Genomic DNA, 25,439 nt, shown 5'->3' with positions numbered 1-25,439 from the left:
CGAGATTAAAGCATTTTTTCATGATTAAATTAGTCATAATTTTTATATTTTAAAGGCTAAATTGATTATTTTTATCTTTTAAGTATGAAAATACATATTTCTATAATGACAGTCTTTTTTTTTTTGTCTTTGATGCGTGTAATTTATTCAAGAAATTGTGACAATTCTTCTTCATGAATAGCTTTTTTTTTCTTTCCAGAATTTGAACTTATGTCATGTAGATTACTTATCATTACATCAATAGGGGTGGAGAGGGGAAGGTCCAGGGTTTTGAATCCTGGAAGAGAACTTTGAAGAGATTTTCTAACTTACTAACAACTAACCACAAACATTTGCCTATAAAAAAACTACATCAATAAAAGCAGATCCTAAAAAGATTTTTTGTGGCTCCCTACAGCGAAATCTTTAGCATCGATTTTTATTTTTAAAGGTCAAAATTGACATGAAAAGTTAACTAACTAAAAAGGTTTAAGGATTAATGATGATGAGTTGTTTTATGTGATGGAGAGAGGCATGGGGGCTTTGGAGGAAAATAAAATAATATGTGAGGGGAAAAACTACACAGTCTGATTAATGATTATGATAGGATGATTAATTACTGGATAAGAAACAGTATGAAGAAAATTGAGTCTAGGAGAAAAAATGGCCCTAATCGCTTATTGGGGAAGCAACAAGCAAACGAAGTCTAGTGGGATTGGACTTGGAACTTGCATTCCCTGCCAATGTAGTTGAATTTTGATTAGGTATGGCCTACTAATATGTTTTTGGTATAAGTCATTTGGTATTCAATCACTCTTTCGAATGTTGATTATTCTAAATTCAGAATTTACATAGTTAAGATTTTTCACCCTTGACCTCAGATGTCTTGTGCAGGGGTTGAAGTCGAAAGTTCATCCACACACTTAACCTGTATTATCAATTGATCTACCTTCATGGCCTAAATGGATGTTTGTACGTACACTAAGAACATGACACCACTTTGAATGACCGCTATTCCGATATAATTTAGTCAGAGTTAAAACAATTCACCCATTTCCCAAGTGTGTGTATTGCATGAGAATCGAACTTGAGAGCACTTCTCACACACTCAATGCATTGCGAACGAAACTACATCATGGCCTTCTTGTGTGTATGTACATACATACATACACTGCATCATGTTTTCTTGTAAGAACATGAAACCACTTCAATTTTCCATGCGCACGAATGTCCTTTTCCCATCCTCCTCTTGTTGACAAAATGAAAAAAAATCATTAATAAATGTTTGAAATTTCTCACATTTTCCATCATTAAAAAAAAGTCCCAATCTTTTCCTATCATACCTGCAACTCTCCATAGACACACACAAACAATTTGGGTTTGTCTGCAACATGTCCCCACATCCACGTGACAGTGTTTCTCTCACAACGTAGAGTTTCTCCTTTCCACACACCAATGCCCAATGATAAATAACGCCTCTGCATTCTTCCATGAATCACATCACAAAACATATTCAAACTTTGAAGGCAAATAGCAACACAATCACAAATTCACAATGGCTGTTAGAAAATCAAGTAAGAAGCCACAAGCAGAAGTTATCAAGCAAATTCTGAGAAGGTGTTCAAGTTTTGGGAAGAAACAGGGCTACAATAATGAAGAGGGTCATCTTCCTGAAGATGTACCAAAAGGACACTTTCCAGTGTATGTTGGAGAAAACAGGACAAGATATATTGTCCCAATTTCATGGTTGGGTCACCCACAGTTTCAAAGCCTGCTCAGAAAAGCTGAAGAGGAGTTTGGTTTCAATCATGATATGGGCCTTACTATCCCATGTGATGAACTTGATTTTCAGTACCGTACCTCATTGATCAGATAAGAGATCAAAAATTCAATCCCTTGTCAACGTGTATATTACTTGTCAAGAAGAGATTTCTTACAACTAAAATCCCTTTTGTGAAGTGAGTGGTTCTGAGTCTGACTAACATTCTTACGTTTGGTATTGTAATAGATACGTTGATGGTAAAGAAATTTCCTTGGCAAAGCCATGTCTATCATTAATGAATGAGTAAAGATTTATTTGAAGCAAACTCTGTTCAAATGTTCCATTACAAATCCATTCTGCTTTTACTTGCATTTGCTTGCTTCTGTTGCTTTGCTGAATTCCTAAGAAAGAGTTTAAGACATTCAAATTTGTGTAAGAAGTTTTAGTACATGTTTGAAAGTTCTTGTACAATTGATTCTAAAGTCGGAATCAATTCTGGGAAGAAGCTTCCGCGAGTAGTTTCTGAATTTTGGAATTGATTAAGAAGAAAGTGAAGTTGATGACATATGTCATTATTTCTTTTCAGTTCTGAATTTTCAAATTCACCATGTGGAATTTGGAGTTCCAAGATACCCATATCCAACTTGAACCAAGTTTCAGCAAGTTTAAGTTATGACCAGCAAAAGGGAAAGAAGAAAATGGAAAATTGTTGACTTTAAGATTTTTACCTTAAACTTGAAACTTCTTATATTGTAACATGCAAAAGGTTAGCTGTCCTGAGGGAAGTGGAGTGGAGGGCAAATCATTGTTGTTTTACAAATTACAAGCTCCAGTTTTTCAAATCCTAGATAATATTTTAGTGGCACTAAATATTATTCATGTTTGATACACGTTCCATTATCTTGTGTCAAGTAACCAACATGTACTCTCTAAAGATGAAAGTAGCTGATGTATCAATACATTGTTTATTGTGACAGGACACCATGATTAGTATGAAGTTTTTATGAGCATCACTAATTGCAATATAAACTGCAGATTAAGTTTTTTTTCTTATTGGTTAGGTTGTGAAACAATATGTGTTGGCTACATTGTATGTACGTCTTGTGATTGATCATGAGTGATGTATAATTGATGGTTATGTACAATCCTCTGATTGAAAGGAACTTTTATTCACCTAAGGTATAATAATGCACATAGCATAAGAATGGAGATGGTAGAGTTAGGTCTAACCCAAATTCTAAGACGATATTAAAGTCTATCTTAGATTAGCTTATTTAAGACCACCATGGGTCATCATCCGCAAATGTCTAATCCTAGAAATTTTATACTCCAATGTCCAGTCCTGGTACCCACTACCCAGAACCATGATTTAATTCTATCCAGAATCATGGTTTAATTTGCCTTGCATAGGGAAAGATAACTCCTGAGCCAATCCATTAAGCATGGACTCTTTGCTATCCCAGCCAATTATACATATACCATGTGAACTATACTCCAAACAACTGATAGTATTGAGTTTGAATTTTAAACTCCTCATGCAAGGCCATGATTGAGGAAGTTAAAAGAGTCTTAATCCAAACACGAACATTCTCAATAGTATATTAGTATTGTTTCATTTACTCTTTCACCCAACATACAGGACAAAGTACTTGTCCATATATACGATTAGTACATAAAGTTTCCTTCTCAGCAGTCCTTACGAACTCCATAATTGATCACAACTAAATTATACAAAGGCATGCTTAGTTTTGTACATTTCAGGTACAAGTAAATGGGACCAAGTTGTCTATTGAGTGAGTCGTGGGTCTGGATAATTAGACCCTTCGCCTTTTGCCCTTCCTAACTTAATAGATGACCATTCGTGAAATCATAGCCCCACAATTAAAGCAAAATATCTGTTTGTGTATTTATTTAGGGTTAAATGTATTTTTGTCCCTAATTTATACACCATAATTTAAAATGGCCCTTATAAAGAAATTCATATATACTGTAGTTTTTAGTCCCTGGAAAAATTATTGGAAATAGTCCTTATGACATGATAAAGTATTTTTGAAATTTTTTACCCAGTGACCAACTCATGTGACAATCCTTGTCACATATAGGTGTCCACGTGTAATTTTCACATCAATTTTAATTCATTTAAAATTCTCTTTTATTAAATTTAGTCCTTAAAAAAATCTCTTTTATCAAATTTAATCATTTTCTCTTTCCCACTTCTTGTTTTTCCTTTCCTCACCCATCACCCCTTCTCCCACCATTTTTTCTAATGAACCACCACATTTAAACCTTTTCTCTTATCCCCAACCCTCTCCCTCCTCTCCTCTCCATCTTCTCTCCAACCTCCACCTCTCCAGCTCTGTTTCCTTTACTTCAAAAATTCCCGCAGCTTGGTGATTAGAAAATGATAATTCCTTCAATAGCTTTGAGTGCATGGTTCATTGGACAAAAATGGTGGGAGAAGGGGTGTTGGATTGGTGGGTGGGAAGAAGAATTGGAAAATGAAAAATGACTAAATTTGATATATAGAAATTAAAGAATTGTGAAGGACTAATATTGATGAAAGATAATTTTGAAAGGACGAAAACTAATGTGAAAATTACACGTGGACACCTATATATGACTAGTATTGCCACATGGGTTGGTGACTGGGCAAAAATATTTCAAAAATGATTTGTGATGTCATAAGGACTATTTCCAATCAAAATATATAAAAATTAACTTCAGGGACTAAAACTTTGAAAAGTTTTTATAGGGACGATTTTAGAGTATGGTGTATAAGTCAAGGCCCAAAAACATATTTAACCCATTTATTTATTTATATTGTAAGGTTGCAAATTTTCTAATAAGATTTGACTCAGATCGAGAAATTTATTTTAGAAAGCGAAATGAAGATGTCTAACTTGTTCAACTTGGGCCGACCTGGGTTCGGGTGAAAGCTATCGTCCCAAGTCAGAATGAGTGATCTTCACGCTCCGATAGGATGGAATGTCAAGGGTTACAGGAAAAGGGAATCCAAAACTGAAATTAATATGTAGGTGAGTTGAGAGTCAGTATATAAAATGAGTGCATACCTAGAAATACTCAAGGTGACCCTTGTTTATGAATGGTGATAACCATGTCGCTTTATGGAGTAACAACAATTTTGTTATAGTTATGCCATAAACTATTTACATAAGCTCTCTTAAACATTTGTATAAGCTCTTATTCTATAAATAAGTCCAAACAAACTCTTCCAAACATGATGTATTGTATATCAAAAGCTATAGCACACATGCCCAGCACTTTCAAAATATAGTTAACCTTTTTTTACAACAAAATATAGCTTTTTTTTACATCGGAAAGATAAACTACCTCGCCTCTCAACTTATATATCACTCAACTCTTAGTACTTGAGCTATCATTCATGACAAAATATAGTTAATCTTAAGGGTGACCTTAAGTTTTATTAATTTTATCCATTAAAAAAGCTGAAGAGAAAAGTCCAAAATAATTTAAAAATAAAGCTTCTAATAGACACTCATAGTCAAACATATTACACGGTGATAGAAGTCAAAGAACATTGTGGATTAGAAAACTTGCTGCCCCTCCTCCCGTTTTCAATTTAAAATCTGCTATTGATGATTGTGTGAACAGTGAACTATGAAGAAACACAAACTAACCATGGGTTCGGTAGATGAGGAAGTTGTAGGCCACACATGTTGCGTTCATGAACAAAACGTAAAGCCTTCAACTCCCATGCATCTACCTATAATGCATGACACTCTTATCTGCTCCACACGAACAATGCCTAAACCTAAACTAATACCAAATACAAAAGATCAACCAATGCTAATAAATTATTAGTTGAAAATATCAATTATGTCTTCCAAAATTCAAACAAAATGTTCAACTTCGGTTTCTACTTGCACAAATTCATGGGGGGACAAGTAACAACAATTGGTGTTTTTCGTCTTCCCTAGATTGCTTTTGTTTATATCCGAACGCGGATTTCAGGTATACATACTGAAATATAGTCCTGGATTAATGTTCATATATAGCACGTTGGTTTTGGTTTATGGTTGCACATGAAATGTTTGTCAATGTTCATTTATTCTTCATTTTAAAACTAGTTGACGCTCTCTTTTAATTCAAGCTCAATCCAGAAACGGATGATGATCCATTTCGGACAATGGCATAGTTATTGAGTACTTCAACTTGCACTGAATAATGCAGCCTATTTAGAAGCATATGGTCCCTTCTTCTCTAGTTCTTTGATAAAATAAGAAATTAATTGTTAAATTAATTAAAGTGCGTGATATATATATTGAAGAGGAATACTAATAATACATTTTTTAGCACATGGTTGACATAGCATTTTTATTATAAGTCTCTATTTTCTAAAAGGTCAATCTATTTTTTTAGATAGATATTTATGAGAGAATTTAATAGATTTATTTTAAAAATAAACCAATAATAGAGTGCTTGGATCACTTGTGTATAAATGCAATTGATCTTATTTCTGTTAAATTCTAATGTCATTTCACATTTATATTTCCCCCCTCTTTATCTGCAATAAGTTCTTGTTTTTTATTTAGGAGAGAAAGAGAAAAGAGAGAAGAAAAAAGACAAGTTGAGTCAAGAGAAAGTGTGAAATAAAGTAAATTTAGTAGGTTATTTGATATGATATAAAGTGAAAAGAGAGTTACTTTTGTATTTAAAGATAATTGTATTCAGGTTGAAACCATTTCTAGCGGTTTTTGATACATTTTTGTGGGGCCAACACACTAGTAAAACGTGAGATAATTAAGAAGAAAAAAAGTTAAATGCAGTAAACTCGTTCCTCTTCAATTTTGTGAGAATACAAAAAGTGGTGGACCATCCCCTTCAACTCCCTACTTTCTCCCTCCTATCGAACAATGGTGGATATACCCATCTCTATAAAACTGATACTTATTTGAGTGTTAAAGTGCATTTTGCAAATACTTTCTCACTGAAACCAGCAACACCATCGTCTTTTTCATGACACTCACCACCGCACATCATTGTTAGAGAGAAAATCTCACTGATTCTCAAATCAAACATGCTTGTCAGATACTATCACTTTGTGCAAGTGCAGTTTATTTTAATTACATACAATCACAATTTATTCACATTTCATACAAATTACTAACATATATTAGGTCGTCATACATAAGTGCACTTAAAAAATATCATCATATCTATTGCCTTACATTGGGCAATGGCCCACCTTTCGGGATAGAATTAACAAAACAAAAATGGATCACTTATTCATCGAGACATTAAAAATGATAGAACAATTATAGTTCATTTTGAACAATTGTATTTCAGCACTATATGTTATCTTCTTTTAACACTCGTTTGTTACATTGTATTAAACAAACATGATAATATAAGTTATATACAATACATTATGAATTTATTCATTATTTGGTTCTAACATTATGTATAACTAAGCTGGTGAAAGAATTAATTTACTAAAAATTAACAACTAACATTTATCTATCAAAAAAAAATTGTATAACTAAGCTCATCCATCAATTCACTTATACATTAAAATGATATAAACTTATGTTTCGTGAAATATTAAATAATAATATATATCATAAAAATGATGATGGTATTAGTGGGTGGTAAAACTAGCGGTGGTAGCATAGGTGGTTGCGATAATGGCGGTAGTAGTGATGGAGAGTAGGCGTTGTGATGGTAGCTGTAGAGGTGGCAGCGGTGATGCTGAGTGGTGAATAGGGTGGCAGCGGTGGTGTTGGAAGTGATGGAGGTGGCAGTGGCGGCGGTGCAAGGAGGTGGTGGTGGCAGAGATGGTGGAGGTTTGAGGTGGCGGTAGTGGCAGTGGCAGCGGGGGTGGTGGTGTTGGAAGTGATGGTGATGATGGTAGTGGCGGCGATGGAAGAAGGTGGTTATGGCGGTAGTGGTAGTGGTGGGTCATGGTGGTATGTAGTGGTGACGGCGATGACAATGACGGTTAAGGTGGTGGAGGCAGTGGTGGTGGGGAGGGTTTTGGTGGTCGCGTATATATCGCACTCTTATCATGCCTTATCCATCATTTATTGGGTGGATTAAATAATTCTTCATTTTAATGTATAAGAGGGGATTGATGTATAAGATTATACAACACAATGTTAGCACCAAACAATGGATAAGTCCATAATGTATTGTATAAGCTTAGATTATCATGCCTAATACAGCTTGTCAAATGAGCCCTTAATCCACCCTATAGATGATGGACTAGGCATCATAAGAATTTGATGTTTAAGTTAAATGAAAATATTTAATCCACCACCACCCTCAATCGCCACAACAACCCTCAATCGCCACCACCACCCTCCACCTATGCTCCCATCGCCACCACTAATGTCACCACCACCACTGCCACCACCGCAGCTGCTGCAATCTCTATCGAAATTGCCACCGCCTCCACCACCACTACCACTGCTACTGCCATCGCTCTCACATTCCAACACCACCACAACCGCTACCTCCCGAACCGCCACCACCATTGATGTCATCACCGTCCTACAACGTTAACACCACAATACTCTCCACCAACACCACCCACCACCACCACCGTCACCACTAATTCCACCTCCTCCACCACCACCGTCGTCCACCACTACCACCATCGATGCTGCCGCCATCGCTACCACTGCCACCTCCACCGCCCTCGACCCCCCAACACCACCGCCACCATCATCACTGTCACCTTCCAATATCACCATCACCGCTACCACTACCTGAACTACCACCACCATTGTTGCCATCATCGCCCTACAACATTGACACCACAATACTCTTCACTAACGCCAGCCACCACCACCAACACCTTCATCTCTGCCGCCACCACTAACGCCACCTCCACACCACCGCCCTCCACCATTGCCACCACCGCCGCCGCCGCCATCGCTGTCGGCAATACTACCACCATCACCACTCTCGACCACCACCACTGCCACCTCCACAACTTGCATCTTTATCTGTCGTTAGCGAATCGTCATCATAGAACATTAAAAATTTGGTATTATTAACATTAAAAGTTCCAAGAGAAAATACTTTTTTGGGACATGAAATGAAATTTTCAATTTTGAAATGAGGTTTCTGGAAGGTACTAATGTTAAAACTATCATAATCAGATTTTCAAACATTAGAACATGGTTTTCTATAACAAACTAAGTGAGAGTGAAGCAAGGAAAGCAGAGTTACACGAGAGAGATTAATCCACATTCGTATGGTATACACGCAACATGAAGAAAGAGTAAATTTAGATCGTTCCCATGAGTATTTCAGGAATTTACATGTTGCGTAGATGGTGAATAAAGACGTAAGTGATCAAAATTTGATCATTAGGAGACACACTCTTAGGGATAAATTTAACATATATCACACCCAAATCGAATAAGATTGTCTTAATAAAGAATGCCTATGGTTAACCAAAAAATCAATAAAGATGCGGGCAGGGATGGACTGATAGTGTCGCCCCAACTCAACTCATATTCTTTTTTTGGCTTTTTGTCAAACAACCCAAAATAAAGCCAAACATTTTCTTTGCAGAGTCCAAATCACAATGGGCTTCCTCAACCTGGGCCTTATTGATTCAGCAAATAAGATCCCACAACCCCTAATATCCCTCTCCCCGGAGAAGAGGCAACTGGTGTGGTGGTAGATTCACTCTGCTCTTCTTGCCGCCGCCGCCGCCGCCGCCGCCGCCGCAATGGGTCGTGTGATCCGCGCTCAGCGTAAAGGTGCAGGCTCCGTGTTCAAATCTCACACCCACCACCGCAAGGGACCGGCAAGGTTCCGCAGCCTCGACTTCGGGGAACGGAACGGTTACCTCAAAGGTGTTGTCACCGACGTGATCCACGACCCCGGTCGCGGTGCTCCGCTCGCCAAGGTGGCATTCCGCCACCCCTTCCGTTACAAGAAGCAGAACGAGCTCTTCGTTGCGGCTGAGGGCATGTACACCGGCCAGTTCATCTTCTGCGGGAAGAAAGCCACCCTTGTCGTCGGTAACGTCCTTCCCATCAGGTCTATCCCTGAAGGTGCCGTTATCTGCAACGTCGAGCACCACGTTGGCGATCGCGGTGTGTTTGCTAGGTGCTCTGGTGATTACGCCATTGTCATCAGTCACAATCCTGATAATGATACCTCCAGGTACCCTTGATCTTTGCTTGCAAGAATTGAATTTCCACTGTTAGTTAGTTTTTTGTATTGTTTGTTTCGCATTGGTGCTTGAAATGCTAGGAAATTGGTAGTTAGAAATGGGTTTTGTGCATGTTTGGATTAGAGTTTGCTGATCTGAATGTGAATTTGATTTTAGTTCATACACATGTGTGTAAGATTTTAGGCATTGAGTTCAAATTTGAGTTAGGAATGGATCAAAGCGAACATGATTTCACGGATTCGCACAAATAGAGAAGCAGGATTTTGTGGCATTGAGTTCAATGTGGATCAGGATTGAGTGGAAATTCAAACAAGCTCATGTTTGGCAAAGTTATGTTGGGTTATAGAGTAAAAGTGAGAAAAAGAGATGTTATTTTCTTGTTGGATTGGTCTGCAAACTATTATTCTAACATGCTGATAATTATAATTCTATGATGTGTGTAACCTTTCAGGGGAGGGGGAGGGGAATCAAGCTGAGCCTTATTTTCCGAATTATGGTGACTATGGACTTATTTTGAAGTTTAGGGTGTAATTTTGTTATCTATGTGCACTTTGTGACAGGATAAAGCTTCCATCTGGTGCGAAGAAGATTGTTCCGAGTGACTGTAGGGCGATGATTGGGCAAGTTGCGGGTGGTGGGAGAACTGAGAAGCCTCTTCTGAAGGCTGGTAATGCTTACCACAAGTTCAGGGTGAAGAGAAATTGCTGGCCGAAGGTGCGTGGTGTTGCTATGAACCCTGTTGAGCATCCTCATGGAGGAGGTAATCACCAGCACATTGGGCATGCGAGTACTGTTAGACGCGATGCTCCACCTGGGCAGAAGGTTGGTCTCATTGCTGCCAAGAGGACTGGTCGTCTTAGGGGGCAAGCTGCTGCAACTGCTGCTAAAGCTGATAAGGTCTAAGGGTGCTGAACAACAGATTGTTAGGATTTTATTTGATTGCTTGTTTTCCAATTTTGTTTCTTGATAGTTTACCTGTTACACTGTTTGGTTACCATTTTGGCAATCTTTTCCCCAAAAAGAAAAGAGCTTTCAACAGAGATTTTTTTATATTTGTCCAAGTGATATTCATAATCCTGCAGTTTTTCTACCTGCTATATTATCTGGTTGGATTAGTTATGTTGGTTCTTTTGACAACTTAACTTTGGCATATCATGCCTTTGAACGTGTGCAACATTGTTGTCATTGAAATTTTCTTTTCTTTATTTTGTGGGATTTATTTGAACTTAATCAAGTATCTTCAGTACAAAACATACGCATTCATATTTGATCTTACACATAAAATAATTATGCTGTAAATTTTTATTTTTAATTTGTTCTTGTGTTACTAAAGATTGTTCATTTTTACTAGAATTTCCAAACTTGATTATGCTCTTTGTTACACGCATTCTCTCTTGATCTCTTTAGTAGTCTCTTCCGAGCTCTCTCCATTTTGGTCTTTCCCTTTTTCTTCATTTCCTCTCTTTCTCTTTTATTATTGCTTTATTTTATTAAACAAATAAAAATAAGATGTTGTTTGTGACAGTAGTGTAATCGGATTTAATGTGTTTAGACGTCCGAACCAATTAAACATGTTTGGTTTGGTTTAGTTTGGATTTCGTTATTTTTGCTTTATGGATCCAACCCGACCTGATCTCAATTGGATTGGTTTTAAAATTTGACCAAATTTATCATAAAAACGTGAATTATAAAAAAAATACAGAAACTCTATTTAATCCACCTTCTCAAAAAGAATAAAACATTCCGTAATCCATATAATTCAATATAAACAAATGCTTATAAAAAAAAACATAAACAAACTAAAATCAGCATCTCCAATACAAACTTAAATGATGGTTACAAGGTTAAAGTTAACCTGTAAATGTCTTAGGGTGTGAAATTTAAATGAGTAAATGTAAATTATGCAATGGACTGGAGCTCGGTAAAAGTTAACCTGTAAATGTCTTAGAGTGTGAAATTTAAATGAGTAAATGTAAATTATGTAATGGTCTGCACCTCTTTGGGCTGAATGGTAAAAAAATGATATTTTTCAATAGGCTTAAATACCCTTTTGGTCCCTGATATTGTGAAATGTTAAGGTAGTATAAAATTATAAGGTTAAGAGGGTGCTTCAATGGGTCTTCATCTCTTGCCCCAAATAAATGAGGTAGGGTCTAAGTGCCACATAAATTGTAAGGTTTACTTTTTTATTAAATTTCTAGGTTTCTTAAGGGTTTTGAATTTCTGGGTTTAAAGATTTGAGTTATGGAGGAAGAGGAAGAAGGTGGAAGAGGAAGAAGATGAAGGTGGAAGAACAGGGACTAAAATTGATTAAAATATTTTTCAAGGGACTAAATTTGATGTGAAAAAGTCCATGTGGTCATCCTTAGCTGACTAGGCTTGCCACTAGACCGTTGACCGGTCAAAATTGAGCAAAATGACTTAATTTGATTAAAAAAAAATCTAGGGACTCAATTTGATGCGAAAATTTTCAGGGACTAGATTTCATTCCCTTTACAATTTCAAGGACCAAAAGAGTATTTAAGTCTTTTCCAATATCATTGGGTTGATTCAGATTCATCGAATATTCAATCCATAAATCTGATACTCGGATCGATTGTGTTCTGATTAAGTAAAAAAAAAAATTGAACCGAACCATTCACTGAATCCAACCCACCATAATGAGTTTAGTTTGGTTCGGATTGATTAAGTACGCGGATCGGTTTATACCCGCTTACACCTTAGTTTGTGAGAGTAACTCGACATGTTGTTTATGAGAGTAACTCATTGTATGTTATTAAGACGTTGGAGGTCCCTTCTATGCCCTCTCATTCGGAAGGGGTATTGGGTGAAATTGTTAATGATTCTATTCGTCCGTGACATGTTTCCTTCCGGAATATTCGAAGAGCGGCTAATGTGTGTGCTCATAAGTTTTTTTTTGAAATGTGTGTGCTGATAAATTAGTCTCGTTGAATTTGTATTTCCACATTCCTCTCCAACAATGGTCCTTGCCCCTTGCTAAGTTTAATCCGCTTTTAGTTTCTCACCGACGTCGTTGTGATGGCTTAGTGAAGTTTGTCTTTTAATCCAGTGGTTCACAAAAAAAAAATCAGATGTGGTGCGAAATCAAGCTAAACTTGTAAGTAATTCTTCTTTAGTTTAATAAAAATAAAAATAAATATTAAACAAATGAATTAAATATAAAAAATAATGACTTAATTGCACATTTGGTCCCACATATACCCTTTTCACGATTTCGGTCTCCAACAAAAATCAATTGCATTACGCGTCCCCTATGAATACCTCTGTTTGCAATTTTAGTTTTCCGTCCATTTCAGTTTAGAATTTAACTATTTCTGGGTAAAAAAACAAAACAAAAACTTAGAAAGTGATGAATGTTCATCTTCTTCAAATAACGTTCATCATCATCTTCATAAACATCCCCAGAAATCCAAGAAATTAAACATCTTCATCTCCCAAACATCTTCATCTCGACAAAAATCAACCACCCAGTTTCGTCTTTTCTTCTTTCAGCCAACAAACCCACACCACTAAGGCACTAAACCAACCAACATCATAACCCAACGTTTGTGAGTGGGTTCTCAAAACATTCTAGGTTGATGTGGATGAAAGGTAAGAGAAAGATTGTGGTTTTGTATTTGCGTGACCAAAGGTGGGTTTAGCTCCATTGTTCATCTCCTTGTTGTTGTTGTATGGTCGGTGGGAGCAGGTGTAGCTCCGTTGTTGCTCGCTTGGTTGGTGTCTCATTCCAACGATTTGCTTCAACTCTCTTTGAATCCCTTTGTCGCTTCTGTTGCTTCTTTTATTTGGGGCTGTTATTTTCATTTTGTTTTCAATCTGTTGATGGCATAGGTATCTCCATGTGATAGTTTGTGGTGTTTGTGTTTGTGTTTTTGCACTTGCTAGTAGATGTGCAGACTAATACAGAGTTTGGATTTATGTTGGCCGAAAGATCCCTCTTCGTTATAATATATCTGACTTGTGAGTTTTCAAAAAAAAAAATTAATATGATGAATTAGCAAATATATTGTGACGGGAAGTGAGGTATAAATCAACAGTTGTGTGGATGGTTTGAGGGTGTTCTTTGCATAAAGATGAAATTTTTGGGTTTTTAAGATGAATATGTTGAATTTTTTAGGGTTTTATTTTTTTTATTAATTTTTAAAGCCATAAAATGTTACATTCTTGACGGATATGGACGGAAAATTAAAATTGCAAATGGAGGTATTCGTCGGGGACGCATAATGCAATTGATTTTTGTTGGGGACCAGAATCGTGAAAAGGGTCTATGTAAGGGACCAAATGTGCAATTAAGCCAAATATAATTTCTCTTTAGGTAAATTAAGAATATTGTATTTTCCACAATTAATCAGATGTTGTCTTTACGGACTTCCTAGGGCCCTAACACTATCCCTACGCATAAATGAATACTGAATCTAAATATCTTATTAAAGATCAATCTTCAAATTATTTTTTTAGAATTACAGTTTTTTTAAAATAAAATAGCTGAGATTACACAATTTTTACGAAACATTAATCTTTTATCTTTTGGTTCGATGTCTCGCAATGACTCTTCTTGCAACCCATCATTTTCTGGACACTAGGAGCATACTCCTCATGTTCATTGTTGCCTTTCATCATATCATTTGTTTCTGTCTCATTGTTGTCTGTAACATTACCAGCTAGCCTTACAATTTCTCTTCTTTCCCTTTCCAATACTTATTGTAAATTCCTCTTGAGCCCCCGGCCTCTTCCTCACGTTCCTTCCTTTCTCATCCTTCTTTTCCTTCCCGATACTCTGGTCACCTTCTTCAGCCTTTTTCCTACCCTCCTCCATTATGACTTCATCTTCTTTATCCACATCAATGGGGTGTTCATAGAAAATCTCAATCTCCCCATTGTTTCTCCTAGAAGCTTTGAACATGTTCATTATATCATCATCTTGACTAAGCTCTCTTAACCCAAATTCCAACTCAGTTCGTGGAGTCAGCCACCATTTCTTCTCAAGCCTGTAATTATTATGTTGTTTGCACAAGTATTCTATAGTAAACATGTTAAGCATGTCCAAGTCAATGTCAGGCCACACACACACTTCACCATTCACATACTCCAGAATCCCCTCTTCATCTCTCACAAACCTCCCTCCATGATGCAAGATCAAAGAAATAGCGTAAGTCATCTACATGGGAAAAATGGAAAGGGTTATAACACCATATGGGTTTCAAAATGCAAATGAATTGTTTGTATAAATTGAACGCAATGCTATATGATAACACACTCATGAGAATATCAGCTTCCAAACCAACATTATTGCTACTTATCAAGGACCACTAACAACTCTCATACACTGTTTCTGAACATGGGATAATTGTATAAAACTATAAATCATATGCGTATCAAACCCTAACATGGTGAAACAAAACTAAAATGAGCAAAATTTAGAAGAAATACAAACCTTCACTCAAATGATGAACAACCCCCAAAAAATCCACCTTCCTTCTGACCAAAATCTTCACCAAGAGTCCTCCAAAAACTAGGCTTGCATACTTCTTCACCAAGCGCATATAGATTTCTTATATAGATGGTAATAGTACTATACTTATTTATTGTTTTATGAGAAATTGTCAATCTTCACAAATGTCATAGTCAATTTCATTTATTTCGTAGCCCATAGTTTCAGTGAAACCATTGACTATGCATTTACTGATAACTTAATAGTTAATAATAGTCGTAGGCGGTTACTTAGCATAGTAAATTAAAAGAATAAAAATAATGTAGTTTGTCAATGGTGCATTGCATATCACCAACAATTAAACTATGCATTTACTGATAACTTAATAATTAATAATAGTCGTAGGCTGTTACTTAGCATCGTAAATTAAAAGAATAAAATTATTGTAGTTTGTCAATGGTGCATTGCCTATCACCAACACTTAGACCATTACTAATATTAATGTCATATTGCAAGTCATAATTAGAAGTAGTGAATTCTATTTTTATCTAAAATTATGATTTATTTTTTAGGGTTAAATATGTTTCGGGTCCCTAACATATTGGGTCAAATTCAAATTGATTCTTAGAATTTTTTTTATGACTTTTGGTCATTGAATTTTTTAATTCAAATAAGGTCAAGTGACGTCATGCTGCTCACATGGCGGTGCACGTGAACTTTTCACATCACTTTTGATTCTCTTTCGCATCAAATTTTCTATGTTTTTTTCCTCCTAAAATTAAATGCACTTTTGGACCCCCAAGTTGACATTTTTTGCGATTGTTGACCCTGATCTTATTTTTCTACGAAACGAGACCCTCTCTAGGCAATTTGCATGCAGAAGATGGCTGGTCTTTTTCCTGGAGAGGGTCTCGGTTCGTAGAAAAATAAGATCAGGGTCAACAATCGTAAAAAATGTAAACTTGGGGGTCCAAAAGTGCATTTAAGCCAATTACTTTTGATCATTCTACTCTTTTTTTCTCCATTCCTCATCCTCTTTGATATGAATCCAATAAGGTGAAGAACACTTGAACTTACAATCAATTGAATTTTACATAGCCCAAGAAAGCTAAGAACCAAGTTTTAAGGACGCCACAAGGATGATCATGCCTTCATAAGTCAGAAGAAGTTCAATGCAGAACCATAGAGAAAACGCTATATTTCTTGAATACTAGAAAATAATATTTGCATTACTCTAAATCATAATATAAAGTTTTTTTAATCCTAATACTTGATTGTTAGAGAATCTGCAACAGAGATCTTAATTTGGGATCTTAAAATAAGATATGGATCTAACAAGATCTCACCACTGGAGAGGTTCTATATGGCATGAGATCTTAGCTATGCCTTAGCTATCTACCTTCAAAAGTGAGTTATAGTTCCTGATCTTTGGATGTGAATAACCCTAAAGGGATACAACGAGTTGAGCGACAAGCAATTGACACAAAAGGGATACAGCCTGGCCCATATCGAGAGGATGCGATGAAGAAGTAGCCGAAGATGGACACAGTTCGGCGAATGGAAAGAAAGTAACCTGAAAGCATTGAATATCATTGTGTGTGTTTGTGAATGTTCTCAGTTGCCTTTGGTTGTTCTGAGTTTTTTAAGGTTGTGACTATTTCAAATGGTTAGATGAGGAGGAGGAGTTCATTGAATCTGCAGATTACAATGAGAATGTTATTCACTCTACTAACATGAACTGAAGGAAGAACTGAAGAAATTGATGAAGCTGCAGATGAAGCATTTGGAAGATCAGAGGAAGCAGATTGAAGAAACAAAAGTTGTGAAACAACTCATGTTTGGTTTGGGGTTGACATGGATTGTGATTGTTGTTTTGACAACAATTATTTTAATGGGGAGGTTTATGTAATGGGTAGCTATGGTTGGTAGAGGTTTTAAGTTTGGCAGTAAGTTTAGTTTTTTGGTTGGTAGATGTTAACGTGAAATTCTTGTAGTGATGGGGATGATTGCCTCATAGGATACTCATGTGTATGTACAAGCTTTGGTTGAAATTAAATGAATTTGGCTTTGGTGTGAAATGAAATGAAATGAATTTGTCTTTTGTGTGAAATGCAAGGGAAATAACTTGAAATGAATTGAAGAAATTGAGCATTCAGACAACAAGCAATATATCCATATAAAACTGATAGGAACAAGACAACTTGAATAAATTGCATTAAGCATTAACTTTCAGCACAGTTCATTCAACTTAAAGGGCAAATAAAATAGTCAACAAGTGTACATAAATTATCACGAGAAATTTAAAAGTGTCATTGTTTCACTTAAACCAAAATATGCCCCCATGTGCAACATGTGCCTACCCACTACCATCAGAATAACCATTCCAAAAAACCCTAAACCATTAACTAGTCTTCAATTGTCTTCTACCACACCACCATGCGTTCCTTGAACTGGCTGATCAGTAACAACATTGTTTTGACTGCCAATCATAATCCCACCAACAACATGTTGACATTGTGTTCTCCTTGCCCTCTTGTTCCTTCCACCTTGACCAACAACAGGTTGAGCTTGTGTTTTCCTTGGCCTTCCCCTTTGTGCATGTTGAGTTTGTGATGTCCTTGCCTTCTTAGGCTACAAATTGAAAATACCATAGGTAAGAAAACTATGGTGGACTGGTGGTGACGGCAAGTCGGCCCGGCATGCGGACGGTCATCATCGTTCTTCCACGATGTTCCTTGATGGAGTTTCGCCGACGGTGACTTATAACCAAATAAGAGCTGTGTTTTCTATTTATGGGCGACTGATTTCTGTTTATGTTCAACAGCGGCCAAAGCATGGGAGGAATTCAATATTCGGTTTCGTGCGATTTTCCAATTCCCATTCTGCTTTGTAGGCGCTTTTGGTGGAGCATGGGAGGATCTTAGGTGATGCTCGTATTTCTGTTTCTACGGCTCGTTGTCCTTTCAAACGGCAGCGCAAATTTAATCCTACTGGGATGGAGGTGAATAGCGAGTCAACTCTGGGTGTGACATAATTGGGGATTGTTGGTGGGACAACGATGGTTATGCCAAGCTCTTTCTGTGGGGAGCTGTCTAGGTGTGGTGCTCTTTCTTCTTCGGGTTTTGAAGGACAGATGAACGTGCTTTCAGTGGTTAGGCCTTTGGTTTTGGAGGAGCGGGCTCCAGATGTTTTTCTTTTGCCGGAAACTTGTGTTAGTGAAGGCGTTTCTGCGGTATCTAATAATTTGATGATATCTTTGACTAACGCTGATGGTGACTCTTCGAGGGATGTGGATGCGATTTCTTCGTGTTTGGCGTTATTTGAGAAGTCTCTGGTTGATTTGCGCTTGGTTCGAGGTGTAGGCGAGTCGTATAAGTTTATTATTGAGGGTGAGGTAAAGTTCTTTGTCGGGCCTGATGCTTCGGTTGTGGTAGATATAATGGATTGGACTACATATGGGGGTTTGGCTACTTATGCCATGCTGAAGGATTTTGAGGCTAGAATAGATGATTTTCATTGTGGGGATTATACTTCATTTGAGAAACGCGATGTTATTTTTCTCCAGAGTGATGTTAATGGTGCTGGTGGCTCCTCTATGGAGATTGAGTGCTCTTTGGATACAGGTTTGGGTGGCGGCTTAGTTGATGTTTCAGATCGTGCATTGCTTCATGATTATATAGCTCCTTATATAATATTTTTGGATGATCCGGGGATTACAAATGATCAGCATCTAGTGTCGCACCAAGGCGTTCCCTCGTTGATTCCCCTCGATGTGATTTTCTCTCGGTTTGAGCCTCTTTCCCGTTGTCCTTATGTGGAGAAGGAGTTTTGTTAAGGGCTCAGGTGTGTTTATGCTGGGATAAAAGGAAGTCGGCCCAAGAATGTCACTAAGCGAGGTAGAAAAAAACAAGGGCTTCATGTTGTTGGTTCTGATGTTGTAGTTGCATCGGATGTGTTTAGCACTGCGTCTGGTAGGGTGGATCCTGTGGTTTTGGTGTCTTCTCAGTCCCAGAATTGTGCTTATGAATGAGCATGTAAGATGTGGTCGGATGGTAAGGAGTATGGACTTGTTTGGGAGGGTTTTGATAAGGAGGTCATTGAGGGATGTGTGCAGCATCTCAAGCGTACTTACCCAAATAAGTATGTCATCTTGAGGTTTTTAGCTCTTTGTGGTTTAGTTTTTTTCTTAGCGTTTGGATGGTTTTGGTTTTGCTTTGGGGTCTTTTTATTTGTCTTATTGTGGTAAGGTTTGAGTTGTTATGTTTATTAAGGCGTTTCTCGAGAATGTTGTACTCTTTTTCCTTCATTAGGATTTTTCCATTGGATTTTTCCTATGAAAGTTTTAATGAGGCACGTTCCCTGGGTATGGTCTTTGGGGTGGTTTACTTGGTGGGGTTTAGGTTATTTGTCCTGCTTATAAGAGGGTTGTTCTCGTGGATTTAGTTACTCATTATATATATATATATATATATATATATATATATATATCTTTTGCTTTAAAAAGAAAAATTGTGAAACTCACCCTTAGGCTGAGGTTGTGTTGCAGATCCACTTGCAGGTTATTCTTTGTTTTCAATACCAGCTATTGTTTTTGGTTGAGTTGCATATCCACTTGCAGGTTGTGCTTGGGTGCCAGATTCATCTCCAGCTTGTGATTGGGTGCCATATCCATCTCCAACATCTACTTGTATGCTAGATCCTTCACCTTTTATTCACATGATAAGTCCAAACTTAGATCTTGATTATATTTTTACTGAATAAAACAACAAGAACATGTTTGAAACCTTCATGGCCTGACCATCACCTTCAATCCTTTTCATTCCAGTAAGGAAATCATCCTCATTTTTTTCCATCACATTTCAAACCTCCCAAGATATCCGAGCCCCTTCACAATGTCAAGCGATTCCCAACAAGACCAAGCATCGTTGTCCAAGCCATGACATGCATAAACCCCACCCCCTACATACTCAGCCCGAGGGGTAAGCACAAATTCCCCACTATGATGAACAACTAGTGTGAAATTCATGTTTTTCCTACAACAAGAAATTAAAAACCACGAGAAATTAGGGACAATTCTCATCAATTTGGTCCCTACCCAGAAAAACATTAACCCTAAATATGGTCCTCACCCACAGAATCCAACCAAATCAACCCTAAAATTGCAATTAAGCAAAAAGTTTTGGTCCCTACTCACAAAATCTTACATGCAACCTGGAATTTGGTCCCCACCCTCAAATATAACATCTCAGTCGCGATTAATCAAAGGTTTTTGGTCCCCACCCATAAAATCCTCAAAATACAGCCAAGGTTTCGCGATTAAGAAAAGGATTTTCGTTCCCACCCATAAACTCGAATCATAAAACCATGAGAGAAGAAGAGAAGAATCGATACTTACTTCTTGTCTTAAGGCTTCACGATTTTGGGTATCAGCGAAGGAGTGTGCGACGACGTCACACCAGAGACTGGAGGAATGAACGACGAAGGGCATCAACTTAGTAACTCAGGCGATGACGAAGAAAGGAAGGACTCGACGAAGCAAAGCAAGAGATGAATGAGGGTTACTAATTTAGGGTTCCAAAGTATTAAGATTGATTGAGGATGAAAACCATATTTGGAATGGAAAAGAGGGGAAAAAAAATGTAATTACTCATGTTACCCGAAAGAAAAACAGAAAAACAAAATCGACATGTCAGCACTTACCTGCGAGCTGGCATGCCAAGTAAGCACCATAACCGATAAAGAGATGGAAGCCAACCGGTTTATAAGTTTAAGGATGGAAACCAACGAAAATTTAGTTTAGGGACGAATACCGATTTCTCACCATAGTTCAGGGACCTCGATCATATTTTACCCATAAAAATACGTAGGCTTAAATAAGATTTTGGTCTTTGTAATTGTAAAGGTAATTAAATCAAGTCCCTAAAAAATTCACATCAAATTGGATCCGTAGATTTATTTTTTAATCATATTAAGTCTCTTTGCTCAATTTTGACCGGTCAACGGTCCAGTGGTAAGCCTAGTCAACTGAGGATGATCACGTGAATTTTTTCACAACAATTTTAGTTCCTTGAAAAATATTTTAATCAATTTTAGTCCACGTTTTTTTACCGTCACCTTCTTCGTTCTTAATTCCACCTTCTTCCTCTTCCTCCATAACTCAAATATTTAAACTCAAAAATTCAAAACTCTAAAAAAATTATATGTTCATAATATTCACCTTGTTCTTCCAAAACCTAGAAAATCAAACTGTCCGAAAGGCATAGTTGAAGCGCGTGTCTGGATTGGTTCAGTTGAATCAGTTCGGGTGGTCAGATTCAGAATAAATAATATATATTTTAAAATTTGTACAAAATTTATTATAAAAATGTGAATTATAAAAAAACACAGAAACTCTATTTAATCCAGCTTCTCAAAAAGAATAAAACATTCCGTAATCCAAAATGATGGTTACAAGGTAAAAGTTAACCTGTAAATGTCTTAGAGTGTGAAATTTAAATGAGTAAATGTAAATTATGTAATGGACTGGAGCTCAGTAAAAGTTAACATGTAAATGTCTTAGAGTGTGAAATTTACATTAGTAAATGTGAATTATGTAATGGTCGGGAACTCTTTGGGCTGAATGGTAAAAAAATGATATTTTCCAATAGGCTTAAATACCATTTTGGTCCCTAATATTGTAAAGGGAATCAAACCTGGTTCCTGAATTTTTTTTACATCAAATTGGGTCCTTAGAATTTTTTTTAATCAAATTAGGTCATTTTGCTCAATTTTGACCGGTCAACGGTCTAGTGACAAGCCTAGTTAGCTAAGGATGTCCACATGGACTTTTTCACATCAATTTTAGTCCATTCAAAAATATTTTAATCAATTTTAGTCTCTATTCTTCCACCTTTATCTTCTTCCTCTTTCGCCTTCTTCCTCTTCCTCCATAACTCAAATCGTTAAACTCAGAAATTCAAACCCTAAGATACCCATAAATTTAATAAACAAGTAATCTTTACAACTTCTGTAGCACTTAGACCGTACACCATTTATTTAGGGCAAGAGATGAAGACCCATTGGAGCACTCTCTTAAAAAAATTTCTTTCTAAAAAATAAAAATTTAGCCATGGCCATGCTCTGTTGTTGCTGCTCTGTTCATCATATATCTTTTTTTTACTTGAAAGAATATACCACTTTGAGTTTATCCACTAATCTGACCCAATGAGGTGAGGTGAATCTTGGTTGTTTATTATCTGCGTCTATCCTTCGTCTCTTTTCATATTTGGTGATGTGGAGCAAGTGGAGCTATAACATCTGCAGAAGATGGAACACCCGAAAAATTTACGCAGATTCCTTCTAGTGTCTGTTTTTGATGAAAAACCAGAGTTTTCGGGTAGAAACGGGCTTTTGAGCCAAACCTCATCACTCTTGTCATGAGATCCAACGTTTTTTGGGCGAATTCCTTCATCTTGAGGGTCAAATTCGTAATTTTCTATTTTCATTTTTTATTTTTTCAGTTTTAGGGTTATTTCCGTAATCTACTACAATTAGGGTTTTAGGATTTATTATTTAAGCAGTTGTTGTTTCTTTTAGAAGACAGTTTTTGAGTTTTATAATATTGAGAGACACTTTTCTCCTTCATGTTTCAATTTATGGTATTCGTTTTGAATCAACGTGGTTAAATCCTTATTTTCTCTCTCCTCTTTCAATTTACGGTATTCGTTCTGAATCAACGTGATTGAATCCTTATTTTCTCCACGCACGCTACATCATTTGGTCCGTGAATCACTGTTAGTTTCTCGTGTCTGGGTGATGTATTAATTAAGGTGCATGAATAGGGTTCCTTAGACGGTAGGAACAAAAGTAAGATGATGAGAATCCGTGAAATGTTAAGATAGTATAAAATTAGAAGGTTAAGAGGGTGATTCAATGGGTCTTCATCTCTTGCCCCAAATAAATGAGGTAGGGTCTAAGTGCCACATAAATTGTAAGGTTTACTTTTTTATTAAATTTCTAGGTTTCTTAAGGGTTTTGAATTTATGGGTTTAAAGATTTGAGTTATCGTGGAAGAGGACGAAGATGAAGGTGGAAGAACAGTGACTAAAATTGATTAAAATATTTTTCAAGGGACTAAATTTGATATGAAAAAGTCCATGTGGCTATCCTAAGCTAACTAGGCTTGCCACTGGACCACTGACCGCCCAAAATTGAGCAAAATGACTTAATTTGATAAAAAAAAATTATAGAGACTCAATTTGATGCAAAACTTTTTCAGGGACCCGATTTGATTCCCTTTACAATTTCAGGGACCAAAATAGTATTTAAGCCTTTTCCAATATGATTGGGTTGATTCGGATTCATCGAATATTCAATACATAAATATGATACTCGAATCGATTGTGTTATGATTAAGTAAAAAAAACTGAACCGAACTAATGACTCAATCCAACCCACCATAATGAGTTTGGTTTTGTTCGGTTTGATTTAGTTCGCGGATCGATTTATACCCGTTTACACCCTAGTTAGTGAGAGTATCTTGGCATGTTGTTTATGAGAGTAACTCATTGTAAGCTATTAGGATGTTGAAGGTCCCTTCTTTGCCCTCTCATTCGGAAACGGTATTGGGTGAAATTGTTAATGTTTCTACTCGGCTGTGACATGTTTCCTTCCGGAATATTCGAAGAGAGGCTAATGTGTGTGCTGATAAGGTTTTTTTTAAATGAAGTTTGTCTTTTAATCCAGTGGTTCACAAAAAAAATCAGATGTGGTGCGAAATAAAGCTAAACTTATAAGTAATTCTTCTTTAGTTTAATAAAAATAAAAATAAAATAAATGAATTAAATGTAAAAAAGAATCCATCTTTTGGGTAAATTAAGAATATTGAATTTTCCACAATTAATCAGATGTTGTCTTTACGGACTTCCTAGGCCCTAACACTATCCCTACGCATAAATGAATACTGAATCTAAATATCTTATTAAAGATCAATCTTCAAATTATTTTTTTAGAATTACAGTTTTTTTAAAATAAAATAGCTGAGATTACACAATTTTTACGAAACATTAATATTTTATCTTTTGGTTCGATGTCTCGCAATGACTCTTTTTGCAACCCATCATTTTCTGGACACTAGGAGCATACTCCTCATGTTCATTGTTGCCTTTCATCATATCATTTGTTTCTGTCTCATTGTTGTCTGTAACATTACCAGCTAGCCTTACAATTTCTCTTCTTTCCCTTTCCAATACTTATTGTAAATTCCTCTTGAGCCCCCGGCCTCTTCCTCACGTTCCTTCCTTTCTCATCCTTCTTTTCCTTCCCGATACTCTGGTCACCTTCTTCAGCCTTTTTCCTACCCTCCTCCATTATGACTTCATCTTCTTTATCCACATCAATGGGGTGTTCATAGAAAATCTCAATCTCCCCATTGTTTCTCCTAGAAGCTTTGAACATGTTCATTATATCATCATCTTGACTAAGCTCTCTTAACCCAAATTCCAACTCAGTTCGTGGAGTCAGCCACCATTTCTTCTCAAGCCTGTAATTATTATGTTGTTTGCACAAGTATTCTATAGTAAACATGTTAAGCATGTCCAAGTCAATGTCAGGCCACACACACACTTCACCATTCACATACTCCAGAATCCCCTCTTCATCTCTCACAAACCTCCCTCCATGATGCAAGATCAAAGAAATAGCGTAAGTCATCTACATGGGAAAAATGGAAAGGGTTATAACACCATATGGGTTTCAAAATGCAAATGAATTGTTTGTATAAATTGAACGCAATGCTATATGATAACACACTCATGAGAATATCAGCTTCCAAACCAACATTATTGCTACTTATCAAGGACCACTAACAACTCTCATACACTGTTTCTGAACATGGGATAATTGTATAAAACTATAAATCATATGCGTATCAAACCCTAACATGGTGAAACAAAACTAAAATGAGCAAAATTTAGAAGAAATACAAACCTTCACTCAAATGATGAACAACCCCCAAAAAATCCACCTTCCTTCTGACCAAAATCTTCACCAAGAGTCCTCCAAAAACTAGGCTTGCATACTTCTTCACCAAGCGC

At 36.7% G+C, this 25,439-nt stretch overlaps 2 protein-coding genes across 2 annotated transcripts; both read left to right on the top strand.

Moving 5' to 3' along the window:
- The first annotated feature begins 1,346 nt into the window (after positions 1-1,346).
- LOC130713565 (auxin-responsive protein SAUR50) lies at positions 1,347-2,062 on the top strand. Its single transcript, XM_057563335.1, has one exon. It carries the CDS (start codon positions 1,535-1,537, stop codon positions 1,853-1,855), a length of 321 nt encoding a protein of 106 aa, XP_057419318.1. The 5' UTR covers positions 1,347-1,534; the 3' UTR covers positions 1,856-2,062.
- Positions 2,063-9,368: 7,306 nt separating this feature from the next.
- Positions 9,369-11,033, top strand: LOC130714941 (60S ribosomal protein L8-3). Its single transcript, XM_057564924.1, has 2 exons — positions 9,369-9,904; positions 10,475-11,033. Exons 1-2 carry the CDS (start codon positions 9,465-9,467, stop codon positions 10,815-10,817), a joined length of 783 nt encoding a protein of 260 aa, XP_057420907.1. The 5' UTR covers positions 9,369-9,464; the 3' UTR covers positions 10,818-11,033.
- The last annotated feature ends 14,406 nt before the right edge of the window (positions 11,034-25,439 follow it).

This window comes from Lotus japonicus, chromosome 4 (genome assembly GCF_012489685.1).
Source record: "Lotus japonicus ecotype B-129 chromosome 4, LjGifu_v1.2".
In the NCBI taxonomy this organism is placed as follows: domain Eukaryota; kingdom Viridiplantae; phylum Streptophyta; class Magnoliopsida; order Fabales; family Fabaceae; genus Lotus; species Lotus japonicus.
This window is presented reverse-complemented; position numbering and strand designations above follow the sequence as displayed.

Coding starts and splice junctions, on each gene's coding strand:
- LOC130713565 (XM_057563335.1), top strand. CDS start 1,535: ATGGCTGTTAGAAAATCAAGTAAGAAGCCACAAGCAGAAGTTATCAAG.
- LOC130714941 (XM_057564924.1), top strand. CDS start 9,465: ATGGGTCGTGTGATCCGCGCTCAGCGTAAAGGTGCAGGCTCCGTGTTC. Junction 9,905..10,474: donor CCTGATAATGATACCTCCAG/GTACCCTTGATC, acceptor ACTTTGTGACAG/GATAAAGCTTCCATCTGGTG.